Raw genomic sequence first — 13,102 nt, forward strand, 5'->3', positions numbered from 1 at the left:
TCTAGAAGGAAAGTGCTATTATTTAAGGTCTCTTCAGTCTGATCAGGGACAGCCCAGTTTGTCCAAACTTCAGGATATCAGAGAGGTGATGCCTATGGTTGCCACATTAGGAAACTGTGTTAGAGAGCAAGGTTTTGCCTTGTTGGAGAGACTCCATCAGTGTTAAAGATGCTCAGTCTTTGCCAGCCTGAATGTCTTGGAAGCTCCAGTCTGGCTCTATGGAGATAATGAGGGTTTCTGTGTTAGAGGTGATGAGCCCATTGGGTCCAGCTGCAGCAGTGCACCATGCTGGAAAGAAGTTATTCAATACATTTCCCCATTCCCATAGGAACCTGGAACTGGAGTCTGAACTATGATGTTTTGGAAAATCTGAAGTGACTGAGGAATCTCAAGCAGCACACGGAAATCAGGGAAAACGTAGCTTTATTATCTATCGCTGGCAGGCTCAGTGGGATCCTTTCCCAAAGGCTGAGCACCCAACTGGGTTAGGGGTGAGTGTTTATGGTTACGGTGATAGGGGATGGTAACGGGATGTTTTCGCGGTCTCTCAAGGCCGAATGGCCCCTTCATGTGGAAGTATAATCTATGAGGAGAAAAAAAAATAAAAAAATAAAAAAATTTAAAAAATCTATGCGGAGGCATAAAATCTCAGGAGAGTAGTAAATCATCCCGGGAGACTGTTTCTTTTTCTTTTCCTATCCAAACAGGACGGGCATCTGGTCTTTTTCTTCCACCTCAGCAGGAGCAATGGAGAGCAGTGGACGGGAAGGGGAGAAGGGGCTCAGGCCTAGGAGTCTCTATCCGCCTCAGTGAAGTCTGGGTTCTCTATGAATTTAACATTAGTTCAATTAGAGGAAACCTCTGAGTTTAGCATCCTGCTCCCTACAGGCCAAGAAAGAGTCATAAATACCATAGAGTTAGACGATAAGTTAGATATTTATTCCTACTCTCTCATTTTGTAGATGAGGAACTGAGTCCCAAAGGCAGAATGACTCACCTCAGGTCATACAGGTTAGTCTGTGGCAGAGTGAGGACCAGCTATTTTCCCAAGTCCGGAGGCCATTTTATGACTCCCTTGAATTCCATGACAACTGACCCTTTGCCTCTCACTGTCCTAACCTTTGTTCCTGAGTTCTTAAGAACATGTCCAAAACCAAGAGAAAGTTTGGCATTGGGAGATTTACACCAACTTTGAGAGAACTGAAAAGAAGTAGCATTTAACTGTGCTTCACTTTGTCATGACGTTAAGAGTACTCATCAGGCACACCCCACTATCTGCACCCCCCACATCACTAAGTACAGGGCACCCAAGGTGGAAAAAAGAGGCAAGGAAAGCAATCCTGCAGGGAAAGGGGACTTAGTGGTGGCAGAAAAACAGACAGGGGTTCTTTTCAAGAGGCTTCTCCTCTTCTGGAATTTCCATACATTATTGAACACTGAGATCATCCATCAGTGCTCATCGAGCCATTATTGCCTCTGGTCTTGAGCTGTTTTTATCACCAAGGCTCTAGAAGTTGAGACAGTGTGAACTTCAATGTTAACTCTACTTCAGAAAATGAAACCAACTGGGCTCTACTGATTCCACTGTCTGGACTGCCTGCTTCTGTCTCTGCCTCTGTGGAAGGATCTCTCTGCCCTGTGATTTCTCCAGTGAAAAACAATTCCTGGAAATTCATGGAAGTGAATTACGACAACCAGCAACTTTGGCCTCCTCAGAGTCTTCCAGATTTCTCTCACTCTCCTGGGTGTTTTCTTTCTACATACTGTAATTCCATAATAATTCTCAAAAACTATATTTTCTTTGTTGCTGTTGTTTGGAAGGAACATTAAAAAACAAACAACGAACAAAAATACCTAGATTACAAATGACCCGATCTGGACTCCCAGAAGACAGAGATTCAGGTGATCTCATTCTCTAATCCTCCCATTTAATTTTTCATTCTTTAATCCCCCCGTTTGTACTTTGTGTTTTTACAGATTACAGGATTTGAGGGCATTTACCAATAGCATTTTCCTCTGCATGTGTTTCAGTCTCTTTGCTGAGCTATGGCTTATCTACAGCACGACAAATGATGATTCATGGCTTCTTGGCCCTACTCACAGGAGGAAAGAGAGTTCAGACATATTGCTAATTATTATTGCAGTGCCAGTGAAAAGTCATCTTGGGTTATGAAAAAGTGTTGTCTTTCTTTGGTTGCAGAAGCTAGAACCTTATTCATATTATTCTATAAGTAAATTTTCTATTATATGTTTGGTTTCCTTGGAAGATCAAACTCCCTCATTATTATATTTCCTGAACTTGAGATTCTTTGGGCCTCTTACTTAGAAATTGTCCCTACATAATTTCAGAAGCAATGGTAATGAAATCCATTTTTTTTTTAATTGGTGATTTTAAGCTATCCTTCACCTTGGTAATCTAAGAGCAATTACAACATCCTGGTTCTCCCACCAGCACACTTTGAGCAGCTGGTATAGACTGTTCTAAAAAGTGAGATGGAGAAAGCTTCTCATGATGGAAGGGGGTGAGGATGGGAGCATAATAATAAGGGAATAAGCACAATAAGGGAACTGTGTTCTAAAATCACTTGAACTGTCTGGACCTCAGTTGCCTATGAAACAGGTAAGAATGAATGGTCTTCATGGAGAATGAAGGGCAAAATAAGGAATTTCTCAAGTTTATTGAGCTACAAATTCCACTTTTACAATATAATTATGTATAACAAAGTCCAGAGGATATAAAGACAAATTTGTGCAAATAGGCACAGATAAGTTAAGAAGAGCTATTGTTCACATGTGGCTTGAATGCAGTTATTAATATCTATGCTTGTTAGAGTTAATAACCAATACAAGATGATTTGGAGAATTAATTATTAATAAGAGGAGCAAAAAAATAAGCGGCCCCATTATTGATAGAGGCTGGCACCATTAGGATGCTAAAGGCCTGGGAATCAGACTGACTGCCCAGGGCAAGTTCACAGATGGTTGTTGGTAGTATTACTTGGTGTTTGTTTGTTTGTTTGTTGAAAAAAAGAAAAGTAGGAAAGAAGGAAAGGAAAAAGGGAGGGAGGAAGGGAGCATATTTAGTTTGAATTGCCATATCCTCTTTTTCAGGGATAAAGATTGTATTTTGCCCTCCAGCTACACTTCTGTCCATTGTAACTCAGTAACATTTACCTCTGAAAACAAAAAGAACCCTTGGATATAATCTCCTTCTTTGTAATTTTCTTCTATGAGATGCCAGTATAGTAATAGTTCTGTTAATGAGTAAGTAGAGAGGAGCTAGGTGTGAAGGGTCACGTTTTTCCGTGCCAGCAATTCCATGGCACTTGCCAAAATTCCGAAAGTATCACCTCCAGCTGCAGTGCCCGATTCTGGTGATGATGTAGGGACTCCTTTTCCTGGCTCTCTAATCTATCTCTGAAAAGACAATAAGATAAGAGAAACGGGGCAGGAAATGGCCATGATGGCAAAGCTGGGTTTGGTGCTTTTCCTGGCTTTGGTGGCCAATACCACTGGATTCCTATGGTATCAAGCTTTGTGAAAGAAACTCACAATATAAAGCAGAGCCATCTCAATCATTTCTAAACTGACATTTCCAAAAGTGTTAAGAAGCTGTTTCCTCTGTTATATGTGTTCAGATGTTTCCTGAAAACATCTGCGCTGTGATCTTTAATTTTCTTTATCAGTTTTACTTACCAATGAATACTTTTAAAGAAGTAAATGAGAGGTGTAAATACTTTTATACAGAATTTTGTATTCCAAATAGTGTCTATCATATAAGAAGAGGGAATTATCCATTCAACACCAGATCCCCTCCAGTTAGAGAACTGGAGCATTCTTTTAAACATCTTTATGATTTAAGGTTTTAATAACAACTCATGAGTAGGCAAAAGTTTGCTATTTATTTAATTTTGAAAGAACACAGAAAGAAAAAGGCAGGGAATGTAGGCAGTGTGGAAAAACTCCTTCACATAGCTGGCCACTTGTGGCTTTAACAACTGCAGGGGAAACTGGCTGGGGCTAAGGTTACGCATTTCTGTTCAGTAAGGGTATCCATGGTGGTAACTCTCATGATGACGGTAGTCATCCTGGTAACCATCCTGGTATCCTTGGTGGTAGCTATGGTAACCGTAGCCTGCGTACTCATCTTCTGGGCAGCGCATTCCCAGTGACTGCTGAATGGCCATTTCCTGTCTCCGGAGTTGCATGGAATCAATTAAATCATACACAATCACCATGGACCACATTGGGGAAGGATACCAGGATTTGACATTTCCATCTTTTCCAACAAGAAGCATGGAGAAGTACTCCGGGCTCACTTGAAAATAGTTCCGGATGTCTTTCACCAAATGGGCTGGTATGTCTTCTCGCTCCACAACAGAACTCCCTAGAACAGCGTTAGAAAAGTTGTTAGTGGATTGAACAGTCAGCCCTCAAGCAAAGATCAAAATGAGAAGAAATCACTATGAGAATAGAGAAAGGACCCATGAGTCCTTTGGTTCAAAATCCAATTAAAGAAGGTTGCTGAACTTTTTCCACCAGAAATTAAATGTCTCTAATGTTCTACAACATTATTAGTGTCAAACTTTGGGACATGTGATGTCTTTTTTATAGGAATGTTACAAAATATAAAACCAGTCCTTTAATTAATTCTGGCAAGATCAACTTCTTTCAAGTTTATCACAAACAAAGATTATATTGTTGATATTTCTAAGTTTACTTCCAATTAGCTTAGTTACTTCTTTGCAAATTTGGCTTTCCTTTTGATGCTTTTTTTAGAACGAAAATCTTATCACAAAAAAAATTTCTCAAAGGGGAAAATACCAATTACCTAAGATGTGGATACATGTATTTAAACTATTATGGTCAGTGAAAAGGGGGAGGGGGAGGAGAAGGGTGCTGAAGCTTTCCGTGCCAAGGGGTTTATGCCACTATCTCTGGTGAAGATCTTGATCTTGCAAGGAAGAACTGATTTGCTTTCTGAAAACTTGAGTCACTAGTCATCTACTTTCAGCTTCCCTGAGCCTTTCTGTACTGAGCCCATGTATTAAAAGGGGATTAGTAAAATACGATCCATGAGCTTCATAAAATTATTGTGGGAATTAAATGAGGTGGCATAGATAAAAATGCTTTGTAAGTCATAAAGTCCTATATAGACAAACAGCATTATTCTAGCTAAGAAAATGGATACTTTTACTGCCACTTATGATTTTCTATTAAAAACAATATTAATGATTGCACCCTATTTCCCATTTGTGTGCACATGCACTTGTGCGCAAACACGAGGTGGATGAATTGAGTGAACTGCGTTCACCTTAAAGGTTCCTCACTGCTTGCATACCGTTTAATATAATTTAATTTAATTTAACCGTAGTTAGTAATGTTTTAAAAGAACAACACTTTACCATTAATTGGGAACAGTTCTAAAACTCCCCCAACTTCCTCTCCAACCCCTAAAAGTTTCAGAATGGTTATGTGACGCAGACCTGGAAGGAAAAAGAAAACCATAAAGTTGGTAAATCATCTTTTACCTTCAAAGGCCAATAGCTGACAATTAGGAATCTCTACATTAAAAAGAACATAACTTGATTAGGCAAAGTACTCCATTTTTTTCTATAAAAAGAGTCATTAAATACTTTTAAAACCTTGAAAAAGACCTAATTTCAGATTTAGGATTAATAACAGAGTCAGATATGTTTTTTGTTTTGTTTTGCTCTGTTTGTAGATGGAAATAGAAGAATTTGCTCTTAAACTGTGGTTCTATTAAATACAAACAAAAATGAAGCCATCGGAACATTTAAATATCTGGGATGATCTGAGCTGATTCGAGTGCTGAAAAAAAGTCATGCCTGAGGTTATAACAGTTTAGGTGGATGATATTTACTGGGCTAATTCAACTGTCTCTTGGAGAAAAAAGCAGAACCTATCCAGTGTGATTGTTAAAGGAATATTTCCAGCTTTCTTGCACAGAAGTTTGTCAGTGTAAAGGGCAGGTTCTTACCACTTACTTAGAGGATTCAAAGGAGAAGCACTTAAGTAAGCACAGCGTGCTACCCACCCACAGCTAAAGTTTCAGGAAAGGAGAGAAGGTCATGCCTTGGTAGCTTGTTGGAATTCTTTTGAGGATGAAGTGCACACCAAGGGATTCAGGAGAAAAAAAAAACTGGAGGACAAGGGGGCTGTCAGTTTATCATATCAAGATTTTGTGGTATTAGACAAAATGCCAATCTATTCAGGGTCATAACTTGGGACTAATAATACGAATATCGATGGAGTTTATTGTTCAGAGGAGAAAACTGACAGTTGCCATGGCTTGAGGCTGTTTTAAGGAGGGGCTAAAATCCTAGCAAAAGGCTATCCAAAAAAAAAAAGTTTGTGGTCTTTGCTCTTCTCCCAGGGAAGTGAAGCATTCTGTTCTCCATGTCGTTGAGTCATGTTTTCAAAAGGGAAGATCATGAATTTAATTATTCCTGGAAAATAGGACTTGTTTACATTTCCTGTATATTCCAAAAGGGTTTGCTTGCACTAATGTGATTTAGGTTCTGTGTGCAGAGATTAAATGAAACATCACCCAATAACTGTTCCAAAACTGTCTTTAGACAGCTGAAGTAAGCCATGATTTTATTTACATTCTTATTGTGAAGGGCTATTAACTGCTCTAAACTTCTGCCTTACCTAGCAACATTGGTGGCTACAAACAGTTTAAAATATACTTAAAATACAAAAAAAAACACAAAACCCAACCTTATATATTGATATAAAGTCATTATTTATTAACTTTGATAGTAGGACTATACATAAAATACTCCTGAATTTTCTTTTTTTTTTAAATTTTCTAGTTGTTTTTACTGTTATGAGCTTGTTGTCTGCCTCTTTTGAGTTATTATTTCATACCTTAAAACTAAAATGTATTTAAATTTACAGATACTGAGTCATAGTAAAGACCCAGGCTCTGCTAATGCTTTACAAAACTTATACCCCCATTTTTTAAAATAAATTAAGCACAGTTTTATAACTAATAAATGATTCTTCTTCCTAGCAGAAGTATCAAAATAATGCTGATTCATCTGTAATCCAGTTAGGAATGGAATTTTTGAAGTCTGTGGCTTCTAGATACCCCTCCCCCGCCGTGACTGTCACAATTCTTCCTCTGTAGAAGTACATTTTAAATGAGATTTCAGTTGTAAATTCCAGTTTTGAAACTGCCCTTAGCTCCTTGCTTCACCACTGATCGTAGTAGTAAGTTCTATGTACTATGCATTTTCCTTTGTATGCATCCCTATTCAAAATGATACTTTAGATCACTAGGATAATAATTTTGGTAAAGAAAGCAAATGTTAGTTTTTAAAACACTGAGTAGTTCACTACAAAAAAATAAATAAATAATAAACTATGTTTCTTTTTGACCTACTTGTCCTAAAATAAGATTCTGTTTGACAGATCTTGCTGTATTTTCTGTCCAATTATAGATCAAAATCCTTTTTAAGGGAATAGCAATGTAGTACAGTATGCTTCCATTAATATATTAATTCTCAAAGCCATTCCTGTTTTACAAAAGACATTTAACCTATGGAGAAGGACCCAGTGTTTGTAGCTAAGTATTACCCAAGTAAATGATGATACCTGAGTTTTATGATGTTGAGACAAGTTTAAAAAAAAACAAAAACAAAAACAAATAAACCGGAAGGCACATAATACAGATCACTGAAAGTAAAACAGTAGGTTTTTTCAAACACTTCAGTAAAGAACCCCAGAGGGGAGAATATTGAGGAAAAACAAAACAAAACAAAACCCCCCCAAAACCCTGCATTTGATGAAGGCTCCAGTCTGAAAGCAACTTTATGCTCAATACAACTGAGTAAGTGTCTGGGAATCTCCAGTCTGGACTGAGAAATATTTGGATGATCTAAGCTTCTATGTTCCATTTTAGAATTGACCGGGAAGAGGGTGGTATGGGAAAACAGTGATGACGAGGCTTCCCACTCACCAAAATTGCAGGCCTGGCCACTAAGGGCTGAGAGCTGTTGTGAATAGGCCCAGTCTTCATCATTAGGGGCAGAGATCACCAGCAACCGCCTCCTCCATCGGAACCTGGAAAAAACAGGAGCCCGTGATTACTGCTTCGAACAATAGAGGCTAATGTAAGAAAGCAGTCACTTTGGCTGTTGGGTTTGCCTATGCCCAGAATAAAAAACACTGGCCCTTAGAAATATCTCATAGTTCCGCAAAGCCATTAAACTTCATTTCCACATTTTTTGCAGTTTTTCTGTTATAACTTCATGGTCTGCCTACTGTGGTATTTGCATGAAGCATCAGGCATGAGTCTGGCCACCACACCCAGTAGGGTCACTTGGGGAGACATGAGGTCCTCAGATGCCATGAAGACTGGCCAAAATGGTATGTTATATTGTAACCACAGAAAGAGGGAATCAGAAGAACTGAAGAAAACTCAAGTTCTAATAGAGTTCACTAGGGCTTGGAGGGGGTCAAGAATCAAATGTAGAGACAGAAATAGAGTAGAACAAGAGAACTAAATTTAAAGTAGATGACAGTGACAGGGTGACAGTGACAGCAAGAAGGAAAATGGGGAAGTGGTTCAAAGAGTCAGGGAGGATTCCTGGAAAAACAAAGCCCTAGGTATCTTTTTCGGTAGCCAGTGGTTCATCCATTGGCAAACGCAAGTTCTAAAAGGTAGCCTACCAGCTAGAGAACCAACATTATAGAGCCCTCCTGCAAAGTGGGATGGGCTACCCCTTGAGCCTAGGATTTCAGCATATAGTACAGTAAACCTGTTTCTGCTCTGACACTGTAGGGTAGTGGAAAACTTTTGTCTTATAACCTGAGTTCATGTTTTGTCACTGCTAACTTTTTGGGTTCCTTGAGCGTGTCACTGAGTTCATCCAAGTCTCAGTTTTTCCTTATCTCTGAACCAAAAATAGCATCTACTTCAAAGAGCTCATAACACCTAAGAATTAAATTAAAACCCATCAGGGTAAGTTGTCCACACGAGGGCACGGATATAGATAGTGGCTTGATTTGTGGGCTTCTAGATGGAGGATGTTGTCTATGAAGAGACCTCAGACATTTATCTACCAAATGCCATATGATAAGTGATTTAATCCTTTGTGTATAATTTCATAGCTCACATTCATCTACACGGAAATCATTAGAGGTCAGTGAAGGCACAGCCTATTGTCTTCATTTGATGGATGACAAAATGGGGCTTAGAGAAGAGAAGTAATTTGCCAAACTAGTAAATCAAACAGTTGGTACTAATGGTTTCTCTAGTTTATCACCCTCAGAGATCCTGGTGCTTGGCTGATGCAGTCAGGGTCCCTCAGGAGATAGGAAGGAGAGGGTATGCACCAAGGGCTAACAGTATGGAGTTGTCTCCAATTCCCCTTTCGCTGGAGGGGAGGGGTTTTGCGTTCTGCCTTCTGTGCAGACAACCGGGGGATGTTAGTACCCTCGCTGAGCTGGAAGCCAGTTGATTATATTCACGACTTCTCTCCCTGTGCCCATTCTAGCCTCACAGTGAACATGAGAGTTTTCAACCCCAAAGAAAATGGCCTCTTGGGGGAATAGTGGTTTGGGTGAATGAGAGAAAATGATAGTCTGATGAAATACAACCTCTCAATGGACGCCTGTAGCAAGGCTTGCCAAAAACTGCTTGCTGTGACATTACATTTGCTTCCTCTGCTTGTTTCTCTTCAAAGGGAAAGAAAAACTGAAATGTCCACTGAGAATAGGGAGATGAATGTATTTAGCATGGAGGAGGGGAGAGGAATGTCTGAGACTGTCCAAGACCTCCTGGGAAAGAGAACAGTGACTGCTGTCGGATCACAAACATGGGTCTCCTGTACCCTCTCTGCTTCCTTAGGAGGCATGCCAGCCCAGCACTGCCCCGCCCCCACCCGGCCCCCAGCCAGCATCCAAACCAGGCCAGCCTTCCTGGCCTCACACAGAGCCGTAGGGTATCCTCGAAGGAGCTATTTTGGGTGAGGTATATTTTGGCTTGTTTACCGGTGTGCACCACTGGATGCTGTCCTGATTAGACAGGGACAGGATCTGAGACTCCCTGTCGCAGACACAACCAGGCAAAGGTCATTTCCCCTAAGGAATGATTCTTTCTCCCACGGACCTTCACGTTAAGATACGAGGCTCCAGCTTAAAACACTGAAGGAAATAATTTCCACAGGGTGTAACAAGAGATGTCAATGTGGCCCAGATCCTTATTTCAGACAAATTGTTCTCCTGTCACTTTAACGTATCAGTAAATAAAAATTCTATGAGCTGTGTGTGCGTTTGCTTCTCTTAACTGGCACTCCCAAATTAGTGTGCATTTGCCCACTCTTTGGGGCTTCTGTCTCAGAGAAACGTAATTATAGCCTGAACCAGATGAGTGTCACTGAAGACCAGACCGGCTTCAGAGTCTGGTCAGCTGAAACCAGGCTGTGTAGACTCACCAACAACTCAGCAAATGTGAAGGAAAATTCCGATTGGATATTCATTTATTTATAGAACTTCTATTTAAAAAAAAAATTTTTTTTTTCCGTTCTCTCTGCCTGGTTTCAATCCTGAGGTGTTTACTAAATCTCCTCTGTCCTCTCTCTTCATGACAAAGTTTTCTAACTAGGAGCTGAATAACTGGTCCTAACACTACCGATAGCCAGCATTCGTTGATTACTCACTTTGCACTAACCTGTGGTCCATCATTACCTTTATTTTTTGTTTGTCTTATTTTTTTTAAAGATTTTATTTATTCATTTGACAGAGAGATAGAGAGATCCAGAGAGCAGAAATGGGGGGAATGGCAGAGAGAGACGTAGAAGCAGGCTCCCTGCCGAGCAGGGCATCAGATGCAGGGCTCCATCCCAGGACCCCAGGATTGTGACCTGAGCTAAAGCAGGCGCTTAATGGACTGAACCACCCAGATGCCCCATCCCCCATCATTACCTCTAGTATTGAATTTACCTTTCACAGCAATCTTAAGAATAGGTACACTTATTATTCACATTTTGCAAATGAAAAACTAAAACCTGGAGGAGTTAAGTCATCAACCCAAGGTCACACAGCTAATACATGGAGATACCAGGAATCTAACTCAGGAATCTACTCATGCCTCTAGGTAATAATACACGATTCCGCTTTGACTTTTAAGATCAATGATAATTATCAGCACAGTGATTGAATGAGTTGCAATCACAAATCATGCACGGTTATAGGACATCCAAATTATAATTACATCCATTCTGAGTATCTGCAGCAGATGCCTTTTCCTGACATAGTACTGAATACATATAAGGCTCTGATATTCGAAGGAAAATACATTTACATGTCATAGTGTCCTGCCCAATACAAAAGGTTTTAGATGAAAAATGTGCATACAAGTCTTAAAAATCAAAGATAGGCCAGATTTGGATGCATGATCAACCAGAATGAATGCTGCAAGATTTGTGTGTGATCGAAATTGAGATAATGTCAAGCTTTCCTGTCAAGGTTTGAAACCCGTGACACAGTAATTATAAAAAGACAGCCTGCCTGGAGATGGTAGGAAAAATCTCTCAGAATGTCTGTAGCTGCAGGTCTCCCGGCTGGCCCAAATCCTTGGCTGTAAATAACAATAACGAACTGGGTGGTAACTGCCTGCTGTTTAGGGCAGGCAACCTGAGTTTACAGGGTTGGTTCAGCAGGTAAGCATCTTTTAGTTCTGGAAAATTTAGAACTAAGAAGAGAAGGTTTTCAAAGAATCATAGTGATAATCTATATTTCTAAGAAGGATCCTGGTCTTTATATACATAATTTATGTTATTGTGAAATTTAAGAGAATTTAGTTTAATAAAATGACAACCCTAAGACTATGATTAAAATGTGTAATTGAGTGATTGGCTTAGATGTGTGGTTTTAAGTCACATTCAGTTACTGGAATATCTGAGAAAACGTTGGAGTCACTGTATTTACAAGATTACTGGATCATTTAAGTACTCAGCAAGGTTTTGTTTGTTTATGTCAAACAATTCAAAAATACATATTAAATGTAAAAATGGCTGTTTGAAATAATAAAATTGTTTAATTATGGCCTTTGTAAGCAAGATCAAACATTATTCAAAGCCCCTTAAAACTGATAGCTAAAGTTTGCTAGGTTATAAATAGAATAATAGGATTTAAAAGCCTAACTTAAAAGTTTAAGAGAGAACTGTGGTCTTAAATTTATTACTTGGATATATTTGACACTAATTGTGAAAATCAAAAGTGAACTTCTAAGAATCTTGTCTGCCAAAAGAAAGGTGGAAGGAAGGAAGGAAGGAAAGAAGCAAGGAAGGAAGGGAGGGAGGGAGGGAGGGAACAGAGAGGGGGAAGGAAGGAAGAAAGGTGGGAGGGGTGGGAGGAAAGGAAGGGGAGTGCAGGGGAAGGAAGGAAAAGGAAGAAAAACACCTCAAGGGCAACAGAAAGCTTTTCTCATCAATCCTGTAAGTCAGTGCCATAGAGAGGGATGACCTTGGACCAGAAGCTGATATTTCAGTGCCCCCAAGACTAGACAAAGGGCCAACTGCCCAGTGGAGTGTTAGAGTCCTTAGAGACTGTGTTAGAGTCAAGAGACTGGCCTGAAGACTAATTTGAACCTTAAGTCCTTATAAAAGCACACCCCTTCTCTCTTCAGTCCAGATGCTTGCACTGCCCTGAAAATTTGAATGAAGGAAGAACCTCAAGTTCCTTTCAGCTCTGAAATCCTGTGGTTTTAGGGATGTCTCCCTTTGCTTCAAACTCTGGGCTTCTGGCTCCAAGACTAAAAATAATTCACATTATATTTTCAAAAGGAGTATCAGATAAGAATGTGAACTTTAGGAGCCAGATTCTACTAGGGCCATTCAGTCCTAGAGCTGGCACTAGCTCAACGTTGACAGAAAGTTAGTTACTTAATCTCCATTAGCCTCAGTTGTCCCATCTGCACGACAGCAATAGTTACAGTCTTCAGATCCTACGGTTGTTTATAAAGATTAAAGTTGGAAAGGAAGATGAAGTGCTTGGCACAGAGGTGAGCATGCAAAAAGTGGTCACCTGGGGCACCTGGATGGCTCAGTTAGGTGTCTGACTGTTGATT

The 13,102-nt window shown here is 39.8% G+C and overlaps 1 protein-coding gene across 1 annotated transcript in view; it reads right to left on the reverse strand.

Moving 5' to 3' along the window:
* Positions 1 to 2,666: 2,666 nt before the first annotated feature.
* CCDC80 (coiled-coil domain containing 80) overlaps positions 2,667 to 13,102 on the reverse strand; it is a 34,101-nt gene continuing 23,665 nt past the window's right edge. The window contains exons 6-8 of the mRNA XM_080825457.1: positions 7,988 to 8,091; positions 5,406 to 5,486; positions 2,667 to 4,387 (exon numbers count right to left, since the gene is read on the reverse strand). Of these exons, the coding sequence (XP_080681583.1) occupies positions 4,041 to 4,387; positions 5,406 to 5,486; positions 7,988 to 8,091 (532 nt within the window). The 3' untranslated portion in view covers positions 2,667 to 4,040. The remainder of the gene's footprint in view (positions 4,388 to 5,405; positions 5,487 to 7,987; positions 8,092 to 13,102) is intronic.

The sequence above is a fragment of the Martes martes genome (genome assembly GCF_963455335.1).
Source record: "Martes martes genome assembly, chromosome: 1".
Classification (NCBI taxonomy): domain Eukaryota; kingdom Metazoa; phylum Chordata; class Mammalia; order Carnivora; family Mustelidae; genus Martes; species Martes martes.